Source organism: Conger conger, chromosome 12, assembly GCF_963514075.1.
Source record: "Conger conger chromosome 12, fConCon1.1, whole genome shotgun sequence".
In the NCBI taxonomy this organism is placed as follows: domain Eukaryota; kingdom Metazoa; phylum Chordata; class Actinopteri; order Anguilliformes; family Congridae; genus Conger; species Conger conger.
In genome coordinates this window covers 8620274-8645000 of record NC_083771.1, presented here as the reverse complement: position 1 = coordinate 8645000, position 24727 = coordinate 8620274, and the positions used below count along the sequence as shown (strand labels likewise).

Below are 24727 nucleotides of genomic sequence, written 5' to 3'. Positions count from 1 at the left end.
TTAAAGAAAGATTCATGTCTGATTCTAATGCTCCCACAGATTAAATTCAGTAAGATTCCTCCACCACAGACCACAGCCAATCGCATGCTACCTCGAGGGTCTGGCTGTGGCGTTACCAAGCAACTAAAAATGTTGATGTATTACAAGTGTTTCCCACATCTTGGTATTTGAAAACGTGCAGTATATCCACCGAGGGCTGTTTAAGGAGTGAAAAGGGCTGAAACCGAGCTTTGGGGGGGTTCCCCTCCCCCACCAGCACACCTTCTTCATATCCCTGTTGTTCATAGGGTCGTCGGACATCTTGTAGGACTGCAGCTCAATGATCTCCTTCAGCTCGTAGCTGTAGCCCTTGCGCTTACAGACGATCACCACTTTGTCAAACAGGAATATGTACCTGCAAAAGGGACGCATTCATGATGAAGAGCAAAGTTTTTCATAACAGTATTTTCAAACAGCAACATACAGTAGCAGCGTAACAGGTTGGGCTCTATAGGAGCATTTACCCTGATAAATTCATGTGTGCTAGCAGGAAAAATCACTGAGGGGCACATCTACTAATGGGGACCCATTAGTGTGCCCCGAAATTCTTCAACTTGTTAGTGTAGGGGCTTGTTATGCTGGGAATCATGTTGAATATGTGTCATTGCAAAGTAGCAGTGTAGAAAATGTCGGCATGCTTAATCACTGATTATAAATTGTTCCAGCCCTCCAGCAGTCCTTGCTCTGGCTGGGTGAGCATATTCTCAGCCGACGTTGCGTGGAATGTGATATCACCGTGGATACCTGCACACTGCGTGTGCTGTTGTCATGCAGAGAAATGTGCGCTGGAATGTGCCTTTTGTGGAAGCTAGATTCAGAGAAAACACATTGAAGCCACAGAGCCCGAAATACACCCGAACGAGTGAGTAAGCACTCTTTACGCCCCTAACCTGTCCTGTTTGGTGCGGTTGACGATGGATGAGACCTTCAGCTCCCCGTCTATCTTTGGCCTTCCATACTCCTCCAGATTCACCTGCTGTACGAGAGAGAGAGAGAGAACATGTACGAGAACGCTCACACCCTCAGACCTGATGTGCGTTCAAGATAGCGAACGTTTTCAGCGAATTACAGCACTATTGAACAATTTTATATGAACATTTTTTCAATACAAATAGATGTGACTCACTAGCTAGCTGCTTAGCTGCTTATTTTTTTCAAAAGGTAAGAACAAATAATTGATTAAAGTGCATAATAACAGCCAAATGATTTTGAACTTTTGTTCTCTCATCCCTGTTGGCAGCCATTTTTGTTTGCCACGCAATAACATTTCAAACTTTTAGATAATGTTCAAGGCAAACAAACATTTTTTATATGATGGAGAATGTTAGCTAACATTAGTTAACATTAACCATCTTGAACACACGTCTGATGTTAACCCTTCTGAGATCACAAACATATGATTAGAATGTTCTTAACTGAACATTCTAATGTTAACACAATCACTCCAGAAAGCAGTGGAGTTCTAGAATACTGACTTAATTAGATGCTGGTATTAAACCACAAACAATCAGAACATACATTACAACCCTGCTGCGGGGCTAATTGATGTTGTGTTCCATGGGTATGTAAATGCACGCAGTTCTTTTTTTAATTCACATGGATTCAAAGCAGGCCTGCTCATACTCTGGTTGAACAAATGATTTATTACAGACGGGAAAACTGCAAATGTGCAGGGCAGGTGGAAGTCGATGATGCGATCACATAGCAGAAGGCAAACTTTCCAGAAAATTCCAAGACATAAACAGGAACGGAAGGGGAACTGCTTTGTGCAGACGGTAAATTCTTCCCAACACACATACAGAAAAGGTACTTACAAGGTTTTCTATGGAACTCTGAAATTCGCTGATTTTCTTCAGGGTCTCGTTGTCCCTTTTCACCTCGTTTATATACATGGCCAAATCCTTCCGCATCAGAAAAAAACAGGCATGGAAATGCATCTATGTGAATTCAAAATACAAAGCTGGACGCACACAAACAACACACAGACAAACACACACTCTTACACACACACATACACAGACACACACACATGCCCATGTGCACACACACACACACACACACACAGACAGACTCATACACACTTGCGAGCACACAGACACAGACAGACACACGCGCACACACACACAGACACCCACACACACTCTCACAGACACGCACACACACACACACACACAGACACACACACACACTCTCACAGACACACACACACACTCACAGACACGCACACACACTCACAGACACGCACACACACTCACAGACACGCACACACACTCACAGACACACACACACACTCACAGACACGCACACACACTCTCACAGGCACACACACACACACACACACACACACACTCACTCTCACAGACACACACACACACATACACAGACACAGACACACACACACTCTCACAGACACAAACACAAACACACACACACACACACACTCTCACAGACACACACACACAGACACGCACACACACTCTCACAGACACACACACACACACAGACACACACTCTCACACACACACACACACACTCTCACAGACACACACACACACACGCACACACACTCTCACAGACACACAGACACACGCACACACACTCTCACAGACACACACACACACACACGCACACACACTCTCACAGACACACACACACACACACGCACACACACTCTCACAGACACACACACACACTCTCACAGACACACACACACACACACACGCACACACACTCTCACAGACACACACACACACGCACACACACTCTCTCACACACACCTGCATGGCCTCCAGGGCCTCCCTTAGCTGCTCTCTCTCAGGTCGGTCAGTTGAGTGACTCAGCAGCTCCTGCAGGAGAGAGGAGCGGGTTACTATGGCAACCGACTCTGGCCACGTCTCACATGAATATTTACACTGTTACAGCACTTCATAAAAGTATCACCACTGGCTCATTAACTAATTATGACTGATGAAGTAATTGGGCAGTAAAAACAGGCGCTGAACACAAAGCAAGCAGGTAGTAAAGATTTCCCTCTTGGCTGTTGGTAATTCACTCAAACTTCCTTTAACTGTAGAAATCAATGGCTCCAGTCCCATCACCGGTGACAGTTGGCCTTGGTGGTTTGTAAAACAGTTTGTCAGGGTGAATGGAAACAGGTGTGGGCTGTAGACTTGATTATGAAAACAATAGGTTGTGATGGCTGGGGTAGAAAAGGTGTCAGAACGAATTTCAATCTGTGTGCTTTAACACTCGCTGACTATAAGAGACCCAAACTGAACTGAGTACCTTACCCTGAATCCAACAGAAGAGCACCTTACATTACTCAAATGCTAAACATATACTTTATATAGCATACTTTTGACTGTATACGTGCACAAGACATTTGTTTTCTCTTGACTACTTGGAATTCTCATGCAGAGATCATCCTAATGTAGCCCAAATTCAGAAAAACAATGACAGCATGTTCCTTCAAATGTGCCATCCTTGTCCTGGCTCTACACCGTGACCACAACGGCAGAATGCCTGGGGCCACTGCACATTACTCTTGAAGCACAGGATTGTGGAGGACTGAAACAGCAGTATTGTAATATGATGAAACCACAGCTAATTTAACGCAGCCCAAAGTGCACAGGGGTGCTGAGTGTTCCAGCCCAGGTGAAGGACACCAGGCAGGCCGCCGCAGCCCTCAATCTGTGGCCAAAATCATCGCTTCCGATCCTCCCAGCCAATCAGCTCTGGCCTTCAGCACAACCCTGAAATGAGCTGATTCACCCTGAATGTCACCCTGAATGTTATTTGCAAGTCACACGGAACAATGCAGGAACTGCGTATTAGGATTCAGTTGTGTTATTCCCGATTTAAATAACAATCAGCGCAGTTACCCATACGTGCCTGGAACATATGGCCTCTGATTTTCACATAACTTTGACAACCAAACTGGAACGTATCCGCAATGTTCCCCTGACTTTGCCGGTGTGTTTTCTGTGGGTTTTCGTATGCTCAGGTAAGGCGGTGAGAAAGGACAGTGTGTACAACGAAGCTCCACGTCAGCAACCCCCAGGACAGGCTAAGAAAGGAGATAAATAAGGCTGTGTCCCAGATCAGGCTTTAATAATTGAGAGGGCTGCTGAACGAATCATGCATTCTGTACACTGTTTGTACATGAGCTCTATTATGAGTGACTGCCACTAAACGGACCGGAGAGGATACATGCCAGTAACGTGGCCTCTGAATGTTTAATGTGCAGTGATAAGGGGTTTGGGGCGAAATTAACCTGCAGGACCCCCCCAACACTATAGCATCATACGGGGTGTGTGGTTACCATGCCAGTAACGTGGGCACTGAATGGTTAATGCGCAGTGATAATAGGTTCGGGCGGGGTGAACCGGCAGGACCCCCCCAACACTAAAGCGTCATACGGGGTGCGTGGTTACCATGCCAGCCCGTCAGGCAGACACCATGGCAACGCGGCCTGTGTGAACGTTCCTGTGTCACCTGCAACACCGTTCCAGTAGGACGTGAACTCGCCCGCTAATATATGCACTTAAATAAAAAGAACTGCTAGTATGGCCTTAATTCATGCATCTAATTCACATGCTATGATGGTGGGTCATGACCATAGTGATTGTGCTGGTATTAAACGGATTTAACATTAATAGAGGAAGTAATTGTTTGTACTGGACAGGCTGTGGCATTTAATATGAAAATTTCTCAGCCAGATGTTGTCCATGCCACCAATGTGTCTGGCTACAGGGTGTGTCTCTGTGAACATTTCAGAATGCCCCACCCTCCGAAGTTGAGTGTGGAGTCCGTTAAGACAGCTGTGTCCGACCGGCTGTTGTCATGACAACAAGACAACGCTCGGGGAAAGAGTCACTCACCTTTAGCAGGAGATGGTACTTCAGGACCCTCTGCATGGGAACCACCAGCAGGTCCTGGAGTTTAAATTTCCCTTCCTGAACCTTCAAAGTGCACTCCTGCAACAACACCACAAGGTTATTAAAATCTATATTGTGCCTTCATACCACACCACCACCAGCTGAATGACATCCATGGTCCCCCCCACTGCCCTCAAATCCAAATCCAGGCCTGGTTTCCTTTTCTCCTAGTAATCAGTGCTACTGATTGGCCACACTGTCTTCACTCATAGGCAAAGGGAGGGTGGGAAACGAGCAGGACCATGAGTTGCTGATCCCTGATCTATGGTGCCTTCATACAACACCACCACCATTCATTCATGTCATTCCATAACATCTAGGGTGCCCTAATATTAACACCATCGCATTCATTATCATTCATTATCATCTATGGTGCCTTCATACAACACCACCACCATTCATTCATGTCATTCCATAACATCTAGGGTGCCCTAATATTAACACCATCGCATTCATTATCATTCATTATCATCTATGGTGCCTTCATACAACACCACCACCATTCATTCATGTCATTCCATAACATCTAGGGTGCCCTAATATTAACACCATCGCATTCATTATCATTCATTATCATCTATGGTGCCTTCATACAACACCACCACCATTCATTCATGTCATTCCATAACATCTAGGGTGCCCTAATATTAACACCATCGCATTCATTATCATTCATTATCATTCATTATCATCTATGGTCCCTTCATATAACACCACCAGCTCATTCAAACTTATATGGTGAATTCATACAGCACTAACAATCAGTTTTGTTCTTGAACCGTCACAACACAATTCATTATGGTATACAGCCTCTGTAATGGCAACTTACAAGAGCAGAAATAGCGGTCCCTGGCACCTGACAGTGCATTCACACAACCAGACAAACGGCTGATTATATAACTGCCAGCGCACTCGTGTGACAGCACAAAACACTTCATTACAGACCTCCTGCACTTACGCACAGAAGTCCTACTTACAGAGGAGCACAGCATTTACAGAGACAGTTACTTTGTTCCGAGGAGTAAGTTGATTATTTTTAGTAAGATTATCAGCGCAGATGTCTTTCTCATTAGGGGATAACGCTGGAATGTTCCGCGGGCCGAATGGGAAGATAAGCCAACTGTGCCAATTAGAATGCCCTGCTTCCTGTCTCCGATAAGGGAGGATAATCATCACCGTTCGCTGTCGGGTTTCTGAAACAAGTTCAGCAGCCGCTCCGCCTGCCCCCCTGCCCCCTGCCCCCCTGCCGGTAACAGGCTACGCGGGCGGGCAGTGCGATGCCTCCTGCCGCGTGTGACAGAGACGGAGTCTGTAAAGCGGAGCGATCCGAGGTTAAAAGTAGCGCACACCGGGAGGGTCCCAGCAGAGGGTTCTGGGGAGGCAGGGGTGGTGGAGCTCTCGGTCTCCGGCAGAGCAGCGCAGAGCTGCAGTGGTTGGCGCTGTTGCTTGGTAAGAGGGAGGTTCTGGGTTTGAGTACCAGCTGACCCGGATCCTCTCTGTGTGGAGGTTTCATGTTCTCCTCGTTCGTGTGGGTTTCCTCCAGTTTCCTCCCACAGCCAAAAACATGTAACCAGGGACTACAGATGAACATTAGCCTCCCTCGCTAACTCCCTGCATTGTCCCTGTCCAATAAAGTAATGGGCTAAATTACAGGGTTAAGTGTGGGGAGCGGGACGCACCCTGCCGGCCTGCTGAGGTGAAGGGTACAGCATACAGGGTCCTGGTTTACTGTGTGTATGTGTGTGTGTGTGTGTATGTGTGTGTGTGTGTGGGGGGGGCAGTACCTCCACTTTCATCCTGACGTCATCGCGTGTGGCAATTAGCTCGTCCAGAGTCTTCTGGGCGTTCTCCATCTGGCTGCAGTACTGGCCATATATGAGCAACCTGTAGGATACATAAACACACTCATCTCTGAACACAGCTGAACACACTCATCTCTGAACACAGCTAAACACACTCATCTCTGAACACAGCTAAACACACTCATCTCTGAACACAGCTAAACACACTCATCTCTGAACACAGCTAAACACACTCATCTCTGAAGATCTCTAATCACAGCTAAACACACTCATCTCTGAACACAGCTAAACACACTCATCTCTGAACACAGCTAAACACACTCATCTCTGAAGATCTCTAATCACAGCTAAACACACTCATCTCTGAACACAGCTAAACACACTCATCTCTGAAGATCTCTAATCACAGCTAAACACACTCATCTCTGAACACAGCTAAACACACTCATCTCTGAACACAGCTAAACACACTCATCTCTGAACACAGCTAAACACACTCATCTCTGAAGATCTCTAATCACAGCTAAACACACTCATCTCTGAACACAGCTAAACACACTCATCTCTGAACACAGCTAAACACACTCATCTCTGAACACAGCTAAACACACTCATCTCTGAAGATCTCTAATCACAGCTAAACACACTCATCTCTGAACACAGCTAAACACACTCATCTCTGAAGATCTCTAATCACAGCTAAACACACTCATCTCTGAACACAGCTAAACACACTCATCTCTGAACACAGCTAAACACACTCATCTCTGAAGATCTCTAATCACAGCTAAACACACTCATCTCTGAAGATCTCTAATCACAGCTAAACACACTCATCTCTGAACACAGCTGAACACACTCATTTCTACACACAGCTAAACACACTCATCTCTGAACACAACTAAACACTCATCACTAAATGCTCCAAAAAACTGGAAAAGTGCACTATTGGCCAACAATCAGTGCTTCCAGTCGCTGTCTCAACACCTCCCCTGGGGTTCATTTTAAAGATATACATTTGACTTTGATTCACCAAATGCTCAAATGAAGACTCAAAACAAGACATAACTTTACATAACATAATGACAAGAACAGGCCATTCAGGCCAGCAATGCTCACCTTTCACTACCACTAAAGTGTACCTAATACTGAGTTTACCTAAAAGAGCATCAAGCCTGGTCTTGAAAACCCCCAGAGTTTCTCCCTCCACTACATGACCTGGCAAGCTATTCCACACAGAGACTGGTCAAAAAAATACTTCCTAATGTCTGCGGAATTTATCCTTTGCTAATTTATATTTATATAAATATTCATGCCCCCTCAACCTGAAGAACCGCCTGTAGTGCATTAAAGTTCAGTTAATCCCTTTTATGAATTTAAAAGCCAGAATCAATTCACCCCTAAATCTCCTTTTGCTAAGCTTGAAGAGATTAAGCATCTTAAGTTTATCCTCGTAACGTTTACCTTTTATACCGGGAATCAATTGAAAAAATGTAGTCGTTCAAAGACACAGATGAGGCCAACTGTCAACCCAAATATGAATCCTCCATCTGTATGTGTCACTCCCTCAGTTTCTCTCAACGGCACCAAAACGAGACTCTCCTTAAATACGAATTACTGAAGATAAGGCAGAGTGAGTCAAAGTGACCCAGTAGAAATGGACAGACCGTAACCTACGCCGAGCAACCCACTCGCAGCAGGACAAACCCAACCCATGTAGACTGCCGCGCCCATCGTCTTCCAAGACCCGTGAAGAGCGAAAAACACAAACCCAGTGAAGGGGTGTGAAGCAGACAGACCATATGCTTCAGATCAATCATGATTAGACCATATGCTTCACATCAGTCACGATCAGAGACGGCGTGCCTCAGCGCTGCGCTCCTTCATTAAACAAACACATTTTACCCAGCTTTACAGATAACACTGTTCCTCCCCAAGGAGACCGTGGGGAGTAAGAACAGGCCGCGTTTATTCCCTGCAATGCTGTAGCGCAGAGACGGACCAGCCAGTCTGGGAACGCAGCCTGGAAGCCTTGAGCGAGGTGGGTGGGGGGGGTCGGCACACTTGTCCCTGTGACTGCAGTACGGCACATACGTTTTCAGGGGGGGCGGGGGGCGCAGAGGGGTGCCATTAATCTGTTATCATGATCCCCATTTATATGCCTTGAGATGAGAGACACTTTAAATACGCGGAGATTAAACACGCATTTATAAATACCCAGGTGACTCTTCAGAATCGCATCACGCACTGACACTCCAGCTAATTAAGGGCGACAGAGTCAGAGGCGACGGCTGATTGGCTGGAATCAGCCGGGCCGTGATGTCACATCCCGCCCCCCCCCGGAGTCGCGGTGCGACCCCCTGCCGCTCAGCTCTGAAACCTACACCCCCCTCCCCCCCTCCCCCCCGTGGAGCTAACGAGGTCCTGATTAAGGCCTCATCGCTGCCAAATGCCACGCTCTTCAGCGGAGGAAGATTACGGGCGGCTTTCCGTAATCACCGCACAAACGCAGCCGCCGCTCCCGTCCCAAACTCACCGCGACAGGCCGCAGATCCGGAGGCAGGTGCTGGAGGGCGGTTTTGATAGCAGATGTTTCCGGACGTGATTGAACATGAAGGCCTCCTTGCGAAGCAAATTTATATGGAAAAATATTTAAGGTGGGCTGGGTTGAAACAGCGTCTTTAACCCAGTCCACTTTAAATTTTCTGCTTGCACCTGCTCTTGTTGTGACCAAAGTAACCTGTATGAGAAGTCTTTCAATTGCTATTTCAAACCTTCACATGGAAGTATCCCTCACATCGTTCTGTTTGAGTTCCCACGATCCTACGAGCACCACTGAGTAGGTTTAATAGCTAAGATGTCATGACACGAGAGCAGGTAAGAGGACACTTCTCACAAATACAATTTAAAATCTAGGTAAGAGAGGTTCAGGAAATTTAAATTTGCCTCAGTAACTCAATGCTAATTAGCCCAATGTGGCATGTTCTACATTAAATACGTATTTAAAGCGCAACGTCTCTGAGCAGTGCACTTAATGCTGAGCTACCACGGCGATTTTAATTAACCCCGACTTCATTTTGACCTCGCGGTGACTTTGCGGAAGCTGTTCTTAATGACATTCCAATCGTGCAGCCATTCTAATGGCATTCTTATCGTGCAGGGGTTCTAATGTCATTCCAATCACGCAGAAGTTTCTGTGACATTCCTCAGGAACGCAGCAAAAGGTTAATTACGCAGATACAGAGAGGGGAGCTGGCAGAGACCACCGCAGAAGAAGGGTTTTTTAAAAATATTTCAAAGGAGAACGAAACAGATCGCCCTCCTTTTGTATTATATTATTTTATTTTATTTGGCATTTCTCAGAAGGTCCAGTTTGACATCCTCATTGTTTAATTACTGCACCTTGATCTCTGGAGGAGATGTACCGGTATGTTCTGGACTGCCGGCAGGGCTGAGAAGGATCGGCAGCCTGCAGCCTGTTGCACCAGTTTAACTTCAGTTTGATCTGAAGTTACAGTGTAAAGTCCACACTAAACGTCACATTTAAACTAGTTCGTCTAAAACTAAAGTTGTGTTTTTGTTCGGTTTTTGTTCATACTTACTGGGCTGTTGACCGATGAACCAAAACATTGTCGTGTACAGTGACGTTTCCATATTCAGACCAATCGCCTTTTGTGCCCTTATTTTTCTTTTGTTGATATTTTTTCGGCCTTTTTCAGCTTTATTGGACAGTATTATAGTATAGAGAGACAGGAAGAATGGGAGCGAGAGAGAGGGGAAGACATGCGACAAATGTCGGACGGTCGGATTCGAACCGCCGACGTCGCGGCTCGCAATGAGCATGCGGTCAGTGCTCTACAGGCTGCGCCACCGAGACACCCCCTTTGTGTGCCCTTCTGACATAAACTCCACCCTTCCAGCAGGGCTGCTGTACTGCGGGCATGTTGTGAGGGGTGGCAGGGTGGGGCTCCACTGAACCCCGGTGTTTCAGTCACTCCTTACCGCCTGCTTCTCCTCACGCTCTCCGTTCAATCACACAGGCTGCTGAGGAAACCCTCCCCCAGCCCACGCCAGCTCTCCAGCACACGGCAGAGTGATGTTTCTCATCTGCAGCAGCACAATTCAGAAACGTAGCCTTCGGCCTGTAAGGTGCCGAACCGCTGCCTGCACAGCAAAAAGAAATCTCTCCAATAACGGTCTAATCCCAACTGCCACTAACGCTCTGAGTGAAAAATGAAAAGTTGTCTTTTTTTTTTTCATGGTACGCATGTTGCCTTTTGGTCTGCTGGTAGGCACATGCACAGAAGAGTACATTACTGCTCAAACGCTAGCGGTTGTGCAGAATCTGTTAAAATGCATATGCTGCAATATGTTTTCTCACAGACAAACGCCTGGAGTGAAAATCCTTAACCTGGACTGACACAAACGCAAACGTAATGCTGACACAACAAAACCAACTGAAGGGATACTGGTTTCAGATCTCTGCTTATCAATTACAGTACAGAGCAGACATGGTTTCAGGGTTTCATCATCAATATTTCTCTCAACAACAAGATAAATTTAAATGAAGTGATACAGGCTAAATGTGAGAAGGCCGTGCCAGTGTATCACAATGCAGGTCCGCCTTTCGGAAAAAGCATTTCTACAACACCAAGACTGCTGAAGAGCCAGAACGCATTCAGCCAAAGGCAGCGCAGTGTTGCAAGTGCAAGTGGAAAATCTTCACGGCATTACCTGAGGGGTGGGGTCCCCCGGTAAGGAGACGGACGTCGTCCTGACAGCAGCAGAAGCTGAAGTCGCGGCGTTTGCCGAGAGAGACGTGAGGTGTGAAAAGGGCCGAGTGGTCGGGCCAGGGAGGGCGGAGACTGTCGCCCGTACGCGACACGCTCCAACGCCCCTGTCCTCAGACTCGCTCCAGGCGGGACTGCCCCCCCACGCGCTCTCTCAGCGCTGTAACACGCCCGTTTACAATAAATAAACGGCCTGGTCTCTGGCCCCTGGGGGTGAGTACGGACCGAGGGGGAGCCCGGTGATTAAGGAGAGGCGACGCGCCGGTGAAGAGAGGTAATCCTCCCTGACGCGTGGCGCTCCAGCAGCAGCTAACGAGGATTAGCGCTCGGATAAAAACATTTTAAAGATTGGGAAGTGTTGTTAAAGTGTCAATCTGTCATTTTTTATATTAAAACGTAACACATTTGATACCTCCCAAAGATAGCTTTTTTGCAGCAATATCAATTCCATGAGTACGCACAGAATGTGAACCAAGCATCTAAAATGCAAAACCCTAAATCTTTAAAATGAGGTTTGATATGTTACTCATGTCAGAAAACATTGTTGGTTGTCTCTAGTCAGTCTTCTTTCTCCGAAATATGCAACTGCTGGATTATCTTCTGAAAACAATAAGCACTTGATGTGCTCCTAGTTTTGAACAGAACTCTGGTATTTGGAGTGTGAAAACAAACCTTTGTGACCACCCGTCACCACAGATGTATCTTTGTTGTGCAGGTAGCAGTTGAAATTGTACTTCCCTCTAGGGTCTTTCAGCGCACTTATCCCTGGTTATGGGTATGGACTTTGCACTTTGTTGTACGTCACTCTGGATAAGAGCGTCTGGCAAATGCCATTAATGTAATGTAATGTAATGGATGTGGCTGAAAAACTGAGGATATCGAGAACCGGGGTTCGACACCCGGTCCTGCCAAAAGCCAAGTTTGGCCGGCTCACGTGGAGCGGCATAATTGGCTCGCTGCTCCAGAGGGAGGGACTTGGCTGGGTTAGCTGATCACCGCACAATAAGCACCCCGGGCGCCTTGGAATCACGGTCACGGTCACGAGCACGAGACGAGACGGCTTGAAGACGGCGTGTTGAGGATAGACACTTGAAAATGTAAAACTCACTTCATTCATTTTAACGATTAAAACGCTTTTTAATATTTTCTGCTTAATCATATGAGTATGTTGAAGTATGTTAAAGTCAGCAGCCTCAGAAAAAAAGCACACAAATTGGCATCTTATGAAATCCTGGGCCATGAGAGGAGCTGAAAACGGGGCAGAGAAAAGCGCCGTGATGGCAGCAGTGCGCGCCATTAACTCGCCCGCTGCGAAGGCTGACATTTCCAGCGCGGCTTACCCAGCGCTGTCGAGAAATAAAAATACAACACCTGAAAGGCTTTTGTTGAAGGCGTATTGTTGGAAAGGTCACCGGGACTCACACCCGCAGATAACTCACTTAATTAAACTGAATGGCGGGCAGCGAACGGCTCGATTTCGGTCCCTAGGTTTCTCTCCTCCACCTCCGATTCTAAAGAGGCAAATTCAGAATATGCAAAATAGTACATTATTATTTAAACCCGTACTGTGATGCGTCTGTGAGATCAATGGAAATGTTAACGGACTGCATCTGAGTCCTTGTGCAGATAAACAGAAGTATAAATGAATGGGACGGATTAGAGGGATATTTAAAAAGCTCTTTTCAGAAAGCACTTCACAGAGAGACGGGAGCACGCAGCCTCCACACCTGACTGATACGCGGCAGCCATTTTGTTTCAGAACGCTCACCCACACATTAGATAAATATAGAACACTCACCCACACATTCAATAAATATACTGTGTGTTAAATGACTGATTCTGAGATTAAACACACCTCACACACCTTCCCCTCTTGCCCAGTCGGGGATTTTCCTGACTCGCTTGCAGTATGCCGACTGGTTAGCGGTAGACAAACTCACTCATGACACGTTCACCAAGGAAAGCTGTTTCTACAGATACTGCTACCAACACGCTGGAATACATCAATCAGATCAGAATGATGGACAAAGTAAAAGGGAGGAAAAAAGATAAAAAAGAGAAAGACGGAGAGCGAGAGATGGAGAGAGAGCGAGTGAGGACGGGGTGAGGTGCAGTCAGTGCCGGTCTTGTTCAGTCGGCTCCTATGGCCCCTGGGACACACTGCAGCCAGCTAATTACACACAAATAAGGAGAAACGCCCTCTCATCCAGGAAGTGAGCCAGTGAGTGTGTGTGTGCGTGTGTGTGTGTGAGTGAAGTGTGTCTGTGTGTGTGTGCGTATGTGCATATGTACAGTGTGTGTGAGTGTGTGCATGTGTGTATGTGTGTGTGTATGTGTGTGTACGTATGTGCGAGTGAGAGTATGTGTGTGTTTGTAAACTTGTCTGTGTGTGTGTGTGTGTGACTGTGTGAGTGTGTGTGTGTGCGTGTGTGTGTGTGAGTGTGTGTGTCTGTGTGTGTGTGCGTATGTGCATATGTACAGTGTGTGTGAGTGTGTGTGTGTGTGTGTATGTATGTGTGCGTGAGAGTATGTGTGTTTTTGTAAACTTGTCTGTGAGTGAGTCTGTGTGTGTGGGCGTGTGTGCGTGCGACTGTGCGTGTGTGCATGTGTGTACATGTGTGTGCGTGTGTGTGACTGTGTGAGTGTGTGTGTGTGCGTGCGTGTGTGTGTGTGTGTGTGAGTGTGTGTGTGAGTGTGAGTGTGTGTGTGTGTGTGTGTGTGTGCGTGCATGTGTGTGAGTGTGAGTGTGAGTGTGAGTGTGTGTGCATGTGTGTGCTTGTGTGTGTAATTATCAGATTCATATAGAAACACTGCAGATGTCCCGTAGTCAGCAGGGTTTGGAGTCCAGAGGAGCAGAGCAGAGGGGGCGTGTGGGGACAGCAGGGGCCAAACTCACCCTATCCCAACTCACTACACCCAAACTCACCCTATCCCAACTCACTACACCCAAACTCACCCTATCCCAACTCACTACACCCAAACTCACCCTATCCCAACCCACTACACCCAAACTCACCCTATCCCAACTCACTACACCCAAACTCACCCTATCCCAACTCACTACACCCAAACTCACCCTATCCCAACACACTGTACCCAAACTCACTCTATCCCAACTCACTACACCCAAACTCGCCCTATCCCAACTCACTACACCCAAACTCACCCTATCCCAACTCACTACACCCAAACTCACCCTATCCCAACCCACTACACCCAAACTCACCCTATCCCAACTCACTACACCCAAACTCACCCTATCCCAACTCACTACACCCAAACTCACCCTATCCCAACACACTGTACCCAAACTCACTCTATCCCAACTCACTACACCCAAACTCGCCCCATTCCAACTCACTACACCCAAACTCACCCTATCCCAACTCACTACACCCAAACTCACCCTATCCCAACTCACTACACCCAAACTCACCCTATCCCAACTCACTACACCCAAACTCACCCTATCCCAACTCACTACACCCAAACTCACCCCCCCCATATGCTCAGATTCAGTAACAGCCCATCCTCATGATGGTACAGGGCATGACAAATCATTTTCACTTTTCATCTAAGCACTGAAAGCCTTGGACAGAAATACCAAGCTGACATAATTAACAAACACAGCAACATCAGAGCCATACGGGTACAGAACCATTCCTCTGGTTTTGCCGTTTCACTATAAACCATTCCAGTCTGAAAAAAGGGGTGAAAAGCCAGCCCCTCCTCCGCTTGTGCCGGGACTCTCCCAGACTGTTTGCTGACCTACGCCGACCGCTCCCATGGATACTGACCTTTCCTTGAAATCCAGGAAGATCTTCCCGAGACCACCGCCGCCGCCCACCATATTCATGTCAATGGCTCTCAGCAGGGAGAAGTGGACTTTAATCACGTCCTGCAAGACACAGCACATCATCTGAGCTCCACACAGAAACAAAACCTAATTTCAACCCGACTGCCCCTCAAAGGTCACCCCCACCGCAGGCCGAAGCCGGGGAACCGACAGCGACGCGCTTCCACACCAGACCTGAGTCAATTACGTCTCCGTTTGGATTCAAGTGCTTTTCCATGATTTACTGAGCTTGTATTGGAACCAATGAAATACACTTGGAAAGTGCAAACCCTGCCTTCTGGTCTTCTTGGTTGGCTCAACTGCACCAGGCAAGATCAATTGAGTGCAGAAGAGTACTTGAATCCAAAACAAATTACCCAAATAATTGACCCAAGTCTGTTCAACATACACCAAAATCTCAACCTAATTAAACACAATAAACCAACAATGAAGTGAAAAGTACAAAAGTCAACATGACATGCCTGACTAAAGAAAATGTCAGAATATTATTACACAGCAGCCAGCTAAGCAAGCCGGACAACACCACTACAATAATACAATAATACGTCACAATATTGCACAGCAGTTAGCAGACAACCACCACCACTGGTACTTGCCTCCAGATTCACAAAAATGGCTTCCATGTCCTGAGGACTGAGGACCTGCTTGAGTGGAATCATATAATTCTGAAGAAAGAAAAGACAGATTACTGAATAAACTTCATCATTAGAGCAAGGTGCAGATGGTGTCAAGCCCTCTCAGATCGTACATCACCACGTGAAACTGAAGCCACTGACTTGCTAATTAATTACATTCTCTGAGAAGGCTTTCCTTCAAAAGAAGGTTTTAAATATTTTAAATTAGTTTGATGGCTCAGTGGAAGGAGTCCAAATTCATGAGGTGCCTTTTGTGTTCACTGTCGCCCCGGATTAGCTTGAGTTCAAAGCAGAATCAATACTGTGGCACAAGCAATGTCACACTGAATTCTGCCCCCAGGCGCTGAGTGCAGGCCTGTATGGTTAAAGCTCACACCACTGAACTACAGAGCTGCTGAGAATGTCGAGCGATAGAACAACCGTTCTGCTCGGTGTACATACTTTCATGCATATTTCTGTGTGTGTATGTATGTATGCTTGTGTGTATGGGTGTGTGTATACCTACATATTATGTGGGTGGCCTGTAGCGTAGTGGTTAAGGTACATGACTGGGACCTGCAAGATCGGTGGTTCGATCCCTGGTGTAGCCACACAGCCGTTGAGCAAGGCCCTTAACCCTGCATCCAGGGGAGGATTGTCTCCTGCTTAGTCTAATCAACTGTACGTCGCTCTGGATAAGAGTGTCTGCCAAATGCCATTAATGTAATGTAATGTACGTATGTAGTGCTGTGTTTCTATGTGTCTCTCACACACGCACATTCTTATGTGTTGTGAGTATACATTGTCTGTGCAAGAGTGTGTCACGTGTGAATGTTCATGGGTGTGTGTCTGTGTGACGGCGTGTGTGTATATTCATGTGTGTGTGAGTGTGCATGTGTGTCCATGTGTATTTATGCATGCACGTGTGCATGTGTGTCTGTGTGTGTGTGTGTGTGTGTGTGTGTGCATGTGCGTGTAAGTGAGTCAAGCAGAACTCTGATCTCATTACACACAGCTGCTGGAGGCCAATGCAAATAACAGGCTATCGATCGGCAGGGCTAACACTGACATCTGTTTCCCCTAATCAACCTGCCAATACCGGGCCCCGTCAGACCGCCACCTCACCACCGCCCCGCCCCTTCCAGCCTGCCCCGCCCACCTTCTCGATGTCCTCCAGGGTTTTGTAGTACTTGGCCTCGGTCTCGTGGATCTCCACCAGACAGCAGTTGCGCTTGTCGTCCTCAGTCATCCCCATTTTCTGTGGGTGAGAGCAGAGGGGCCCCACGGACATGAGAACGTGCTGGGGGCGTATCTGTACACCTAAGGCCAGCGGGGGCCGATCTTATCCCAAAAGGGCCACAGAGGGCGCAGGTGTCTGTTTTAACCCTGCGCTAAGGCAACGTGCACCCCCAACGGCACTTCCTGGGAGAGATTTCACACCTAACACAACAACAGTCAGAACAGTGAAGTGCAGTTACACCTGCTGCAGTACACACTTTTAATACCACAAGGGCAATGCCTAGTCATTGATGGATTACTGAATGTTTTTAATATTGTTGCGGACTGTTCTGGTCTATAGTTATGGAGCATTCTGTCTGCCTGCCTGTCACTGTGAAGCAATTACAATTAGGCTGATACAGCATCCAAGCCCACCCCCAGCCCTGAAGGCTCCATAAGCTTCACCAAATGCGCGACGTAGTTCATTACAAAGCGATTGCCAAAATCAACTTATAATTCCATACTTGTGATTTCACATCATTTCTGGGTGGAGTTCCATATAGTGAGTGATTAGGTGGTGTGCAGAGTGTGGTGACACAGAAACTAAAGTCCTGCTTTCGCGCAGAGCCAAGCTCTGTGAACATCTGTCCGTTTATATCTCTCAACATCTGGGCTGCTCTCTCAACAGCCAGGCCAAGAAAAACCTGATGCATCTCAGCAGGTTTGTGAGAAAAAAACCCCAATTGCTTCATTCCGGCAGGGCTAAACAGAGAGAAGAAACATTGCAAATGTCGGATAGCTAATTGAACAGCTGCTATCGTTGCTGAAAGCTAGACCGCAGCTTTACAGGACTCAATTCTCACCGAAGAACAAGCACAAGGGCCAGGGAGAAGTGAAATCCCAAGCCTGAGTAGTCTTTAACCATAGTGACAGCTCACAACCAAATAAACTGCCTTCTCTATCTATGACACCTGTTAGCAGCTCAACGCTCATTGAAATGAATGAAAAACACTACAGCAGAAGCAGAAGGTGACACTCGATTACGTTATCGAAAGGAGATTTCAAAAGTTCGATAAAGACTGGAGGACGGTTCAGCAGCAGTCACAGTAACGCAGCGTATCAAAGCCCAGGATATTTGAACTTTGGTCGTCCCTCTTGCTGATGTGGTTATTCTTCTTCAACGGTTCAAACTGTAGCTATGTGGTCACGTTAGGACTCCGAATCAAACTTTCCTCTCGGGTCCTCATCGCACTTGTCCCTGTGTTCGATTTGCACTTCATTGCACATCGCTCTGGATAAGAGCGTCTGCTAAATGCCTGTAATGTAATGCAATGTGGAGAGTTTCACTAACCCCATTTCATTAATGAGGTGTGGAACAGACCGCATAGAGAGGTGATCCTACACCAACTGATCACGCTTCACTGAAAGCTTGGCTGTAGACCTGTGGTGAAGTGATGGAATGGAGCATAAAGCCTGCACTTACCTGCATGTACCTGATCTGCAGCATTGAAGGATCAAAGCAACACAGGTCAAAGGTCAAAAAGGCACCTCAGCACACACAACTACAGTCAATTACTCATACTGGCATTTTATCATCAACACTACAACTACTACTACTACTAATAATAATATTAACAAAAATGATGCATTATTTAATAATAGACTCCTTAGGACTTTCTCACCATAGGCTGTCGAACTTCCACCTTGATGATGTCCTCGTAGATGTCATCACCATCGTCCTCACACGGAACGCAGTCGTAGATGTCATCTTCTCCCACATCGTGCTCGCTGGAGAGAGTCCAGAGAGACAGACACACATGAACAAACATTCCTGGGCGACGCACAAATGCTTTAATAAGGAGGAGTCCGAGGAGTCTCTCTGCTTGATCTAACTGAAGCCCGTGTTATAGCAAGTCACCGATCTCCATGACGATGACCCAAAATTCCACATCATACCTTAAATATAATCGCCGTCACTAAATCAGAAGGCAGCCTTTCTGTATGTACAATCACCCTCACCCAATCGGAAGGCAGCCTTTCTGTACATAAAATCACCCTCAGCCAATCAGAGGGCAGACTGGCCCCTACTGTTCAAATTGCCAGATGATGTCCTCCTAGGCAGCTTCTTTGTCAATATTAAGAGCACAAGGACATCATCAATAACAAAAAACAAGTTCATTATCTTCTAAAGTGCAGCGAGCTACACTGCGCACACAGTGAACCACAGCTTAATGGGCACTTAGCACCCAACTCCCTCAATTCTTTCCTGTTAGAAAATACTCCCAAAAACCAATTACTTTTGCCATTGACATATGTAGAGTTATGGGGTAACAACACCACTGAGAGTTTTTTAGCTGGTGAGACCTCAGGGCTGGCTCAAAGGAAACAGCTTATAAGGGACACGGCAGACAGCGCTGTGGGCTAAACGCTTCTGGGCCGATGTCCCTCCCAAGGCCAATCAGACATGTTTAAATGACGGATAAAAGCCCCCCGCCCCACACACACACACACTATGACAGAGCTTCGAGTGAGGCAGGGGGTCAATGCGGGGGTGGAGGTCAATGCGTCCTGACTGCCGGTCGCTCTTTTGTATTTGTTTATGAATGGAGTTTTAGAGCATGGGATTCCAGACTTCTCACAAGGAGGTTGCTTGTTCAAATCACTATACCCCTGGATTAGGTATGTGCACAAATTACTTCTGTATAAACGCACAAGATGCACAAACTCCATGAACCTTAATGTATACACGTTTGGTGAAAGAAAAAAAAAAAAATAATAATAATAATAATAATTCATTTTCATCTTTGATTATAAAATGCTTCTCTGATATTTTGGGGCTACAATCAGATGCTGTTGCATTTAAAGTCACAGGCAACGGGATTACCACAGTGAGAACACATGGAATGCTGCTAAAACAACTGGGGTAAGACTTACTGTATGCAGGGTCATATTTCAAAGTCACAATATAAACATAAATATTCACATGATTCAAACTGCAGAACGTATATATTCTGAAGCCCATGACAGAATAATAAAAACATGCACTTCATAACAGTAAAGATGATTTGTACAGCATCTTTCATACAACGGAACTGCAGTTCTTAGATATTATGTTCAATATTTCACAATACACAAATATTACCAAGGGACTTTCGCAGAAAACATTCTGTGAACAACAAACTCTAATGCTTAAGGGCTCCATCCAGCTAAAGAAGTGCAGGATAAATCAGGAAGTAAACACTGAAATGGGTGAGTTTAAACCCAGAACAGGATGTAGAAGTGTTCGGCACACAGAAAAAAGAAAAAAGAAAAGTCCCTCGCTTCATATCCTTGTTCTCCCAGCAAAGCCTTTGATGTGCTAGCCTTAATCATCATGTCAGCACAAACTGCGATAATCCTGTTTTTCACCTCTTTTTCCCACCTCCTCCCTTCCCCCACTCCGTCTGCCCTCCCCCGCACATGCACTGAAGTGAGTTTCCAGTGTGCTGCGTTATCAAAGCGGCTTCCTGCTTCACACCGGGGTTTGGTGTCGAATCCCATGTATCACAGTCTGGGAAAAGGCTGATTGATGTACGGCATTTGAAAAATCCTTTATAAGATTTTTAAGTCTTGTAACAAGGTTTAAGATCTTATATTTCTCAGAAGTAGAAAATATTAGCTAGTTTTAAGCTACCTGATGAGTGAAATGTTCTTTTTCCATTGGCAAATCTTGAAAAGAGTAAAAAAATGTTTTTACCTCATTGGCCATATTTTTGTTGATTAAAAAGATTTTTTGAATAAATATAAGCACTAAATACTTGCTGAGAATAATTTTTGTTTTTTTTCAGTGTGTGTTTTGGTTGACAGTTCCTTTCACAAAGTCATTCCCGATAATCTCAAACTTTTCATGTCCCATTAAAGTGGTTACTGGTTAATGTTATACACACAAAATCAACTGAAAGTTTTACCAGTGTAAGCACCCTTTAAATATGAACTGTTAGCATGTAAACTGTGTACTGCACACGTCAGTATCTGTTTATTTGCAGTGAGCTGTGTGTGGGTTGACACTCACACCTCCGGACACTTCCGAACTCACTCTGCGTCTCCGGAGGTCAGAACCTCTTTGTCTAACGCCGTTCCGACTCCATCCTGATGTTCGTCACGTTATCCGCGCCGCTGAGCACGGAGTCACCTCCCCGACTCGTGTCATTCCGACAGGAACCGAAACGGATGTGAAAACCGAGGAGGAAAGGACGGCGCCCCCCGTTTTCCCACTTTAAATTGGAAGCTAGTGGTGCCTGCTTCATCGCTGGGGAGATGCGCTTGGACAGTAGTTGCAGTTTCATTAAAGAAAATGTGAGTGAATTTGTTGCGATGTCAGCGCGATTACCTGTAGTACATTGTAGCTCGCCATCGAACGTGATGCGAATACTTCTGTTCTGTTGGTGACGGAGAACATAAAAAATAAATAAAATAAAGAAAATCCTAAATAAAATTTAATTCGTTTTTACATTCCATGAACTAGTGTGTATGTGTGTGTACTTACTATACATATGTGAGTGTGTGCGTGAGACAGAAACATTGTGGTTATAAGAGACAAGAAGAGATAAGGTGTGTGTGTTTGTCTGCCTGCCAATCAAAACGAGATCGAGTCCTGGTTGACCAGTTCAGACCAGCTCCATACTCAACATGGTTTAACCAGCTCAGACCAGCTCCATACTCAACATGGTTTAACCAGTTCAGACCAGCTCCATACTCAACTTGGTTTAACCAGCTCAAGCTGTGTTCTGAAACAGGTGGTAGCTGGTAATTCCAAACTGGTCGTAGCTGGATTTTACACCAGGGGTCCATCTCTTTTTTGTTATGAGAGTTATGAACCACGACACACTAAAACATCTGCCAAAAACACCACCTGGACACACAGTGCGACTCCCTCTGCCACCACAAGCCTAATTTTTACTGACTAACACACTAAGCTACAGTAACACACAGGGACACAGCAACATTTATCTTTGGGGCAAAATTTTCATCTGATCAGTCCGCGCTGTGAACAGAGAGCAGGAAGGCAGTCCCAGTGGGGCTCTGCGCTCAGCCTGTGCTGACAGCCCCGGGGCACAGCCCAGCACCCGACACAGGGCTTTAATAGACTCCTGGGACCATCTCCCCATCCCTCCTGCATGCGGAGCAGAGGCCTGGATGTGACACAGAGTCTCACTCTGAAAGCAGGTCCCTCTACACGGCAGAGCAAAGCTGATAAATCCCACTGCCGTTTAGTAGGGCTGAGAGAGCAGGGCTGCCAGATCTGCTAACGGACTGCACACACGCACACCGTCTCCAGCCGGCGAGCAGCTCACCTTAACAACCGTCACCATGGTAGCCGGGCCCAGCGGAATACCTTCCTATAGTTCCACCTGCAGCCCTTGTTCTGTGCGGCGCCAGACTATACAGACGGTGAGAAATTAAAGGGAAACCCAACACAGTGTTTCAGTGAGGTGTTGACAGAGCTGCCAATGCACCATGGCATGGATTCTACAGGTCTCTGGAAGGCTATGGAGGGATGGAACACCATTATTCCAAACAATATTCCCTCATGTGGTGTTTTGATGATGGTGGTGGAGAGCACGTCGGTCCAAAAGCTCCCATAGGTGTTCAAATGGGTTGAGATCTGGTGACTGTGAAGGCTATAGCATAAGATTTATATAATTTTTATACTCAACAAACCATTCAGTGGCCCCTCATGCTCTGTGGATGGGGGCATTGACGTCCTGGAAGAGATCCCATCAGGGCAGAAATGTTTCATCGTAGGATATAGGTGATCAGTAACTTTGTATTTATTTGCAGTAATACGTCCCTCTAAAGGGACAAGTGCCAGGAAAATGCCCCCCCCCCCCATTGACATTCTCAGTCACCTAAGGAACAGTTGCCCTACAGTTGCTCCATACATATCGCACTAATGCACAAGCATCATGGTCATTGAATGTGTGATTTTGACTACAATTTCTGAATCTATTTACTGATGCCTTTCCCATAGACCTTCACTGTTCCACTGAAACATTACCCAGTTGAGCAGTCATTGTGACTGAAGCTTCTACCGCCCATGCCCCAATAATGAATCCGCTTTCAAAGCCAATTCGATCTTTACTCCTTGCAATCTTGATCCAAAACCAAGGTGAACTGGGCCTGTTCAGCATTGCCACAGAGCATGATAGGATGTAAATTGCTTAACTGTATCATGCAGTGCACCTGTATGGAAGCATCTGCAATTTATATAAGTTATGTTTCTCCACTCATTTGTTTATTTGTCACCTGTCTGTAAGCGTGTTCTGGTGGCCATGGGGTCATTTACAGAGTGGGGTCATTTACAGAGTACATATATACAGTATATACAGCATGTGTTCTACTGCCTGTTCTGTGGGCTATGTGTGTGTTCTACTGCCCTTGTTCTGTGGGGTATGTGTGTGTTCTGCTGGCTTTGTTCTATGGGGTAAGTGTGTGTTATACTGCCCTTGTTCTGTGGGGAATGTGTGTGTTCTACTGAACTTGTTCTGTGCGGTATGTGTGTTCTATTGCCCTTGTTCTGTGGGGTATGTGAGTGTTCTACTGTCCTTGTTCTGTGGGGTATGTGTGTATTCTGCTGGCTTTGTTCTATGGGGTATGTGTGTGTTCTACTGCCCTTGTTCTGTGGGGAATGTGTGTGTTCTACTGAACTTGTTCTGTGGGGTGTGTGTGTGTTCTACTGACCTGGTTCTGTGGGGTATGTGTGTGTTCTACTGCCCTTGTTCTGTGGGGTATGTGTGTGTCTACTGCCCTTGTTCTGTGGGGTATGTGTGCGTTCTGCTGCCCTTGTTCTGTCAGGTATATGTTCTGCAGGCCTTGTTCTGTGGGGTATGTGTTTGCCAGTTCAGGCTGCTTTGAGGACTAAAGGGAAAAAAAGCTCCAGAAACATCTGTGCTGGATTGCTCCCTGATTTTCCCTGGGAGACTCTGCCCAATGGCTCCATTTCATGCTTTGTCAACTCCTCGATGGAGGAGTTAAATATGGAGGCACAGGAGCTTGCAGAGAGCTCACATTATGGGCCCAAAGGGAGGGACTAAGCTATTAGTCTGAGGGATTAACCTTAATATACACAACTGCAGGTAACACACATACACACACACCTTCTGTTCAGTCAAACTCTTAACAGAGTTTACTTTTTAGGCCAAAAGGGATCAAATATACTCTTTCAAATAATGGTTGAGAAACCTGCAGGATTGTCTGTCTGCAGTATGCCTGCCAGGGTGTACCCCACTTTGATTGGCTGTCTTCGTGCTAAGGTGCAATATTGCTTGGCACCTTGGGGGTGTTTAAAAGTTGAATTTTACTGTGACAACGATTCACAGCTGAGTGAGGAGGTACATAAGCTCAGAGATTTTTGTAGACATGTAATTGTTCAATCCAGTCAGTAGCAATCTGCAAGCTTCAAGAAACAAAATGTTTTCCACCTAACAAAATG

At 46.2% G+C, this 24727-nt stretch overlaps 1 protein-coding gene across 5 annotated transcripts in view; it reads right to left on the bottom strand.

Moving 5' to 3' along the window:
- Positions 1–24727, bottom strand: part of LOC133105646 (guanine nucleotide exchange factor VAV2-like) — a 179236-nt gene that overhangs the window by 11066 nt on the left and 143443 nt on the right. For 3 of the 5 annotated variants that reach the window (XM_061215867.1, XM_061215869.1, XM_061215871.1), the window contains exons 5-14: positions 18939–19044; positions 17198–17296; positions 16021–16089; positions 15366–15466; positions 6761–6860; positions 4920–5015; positions 2817–2885; positions 1854–1940; positions 930–1015; positions 262–394 (exon numbers count right to left, since the gene is read on the bottom strand). In XM_061215867.1, the coding sequence (XP_061071851.1) occupies positions 262–394; positions 930–1015; positions 1854–1940; positions 2817–2885; positions 4920–5015; positions 6761–6860; positions 15366–15466; positions 16021–16089; positions 17198–17296; positions 18939–19044 (946 nt within the window). Of the gene's footprint in view, positions 1–261; positions 395–929; positions 1016–1853; positions 1941–2816; positions 2886–4919; positions 5016–6760; positions 6861–15365; positions 15467–16020; positions 16090–17197; positions 17297–18739; positions 18755–18938; positions 19045–24727 lie in introns of all 5 variants that reach the window. The other 2 variants (XM_061215866.1, XM_061215870.1) reach the window with 1 other exon arrangement.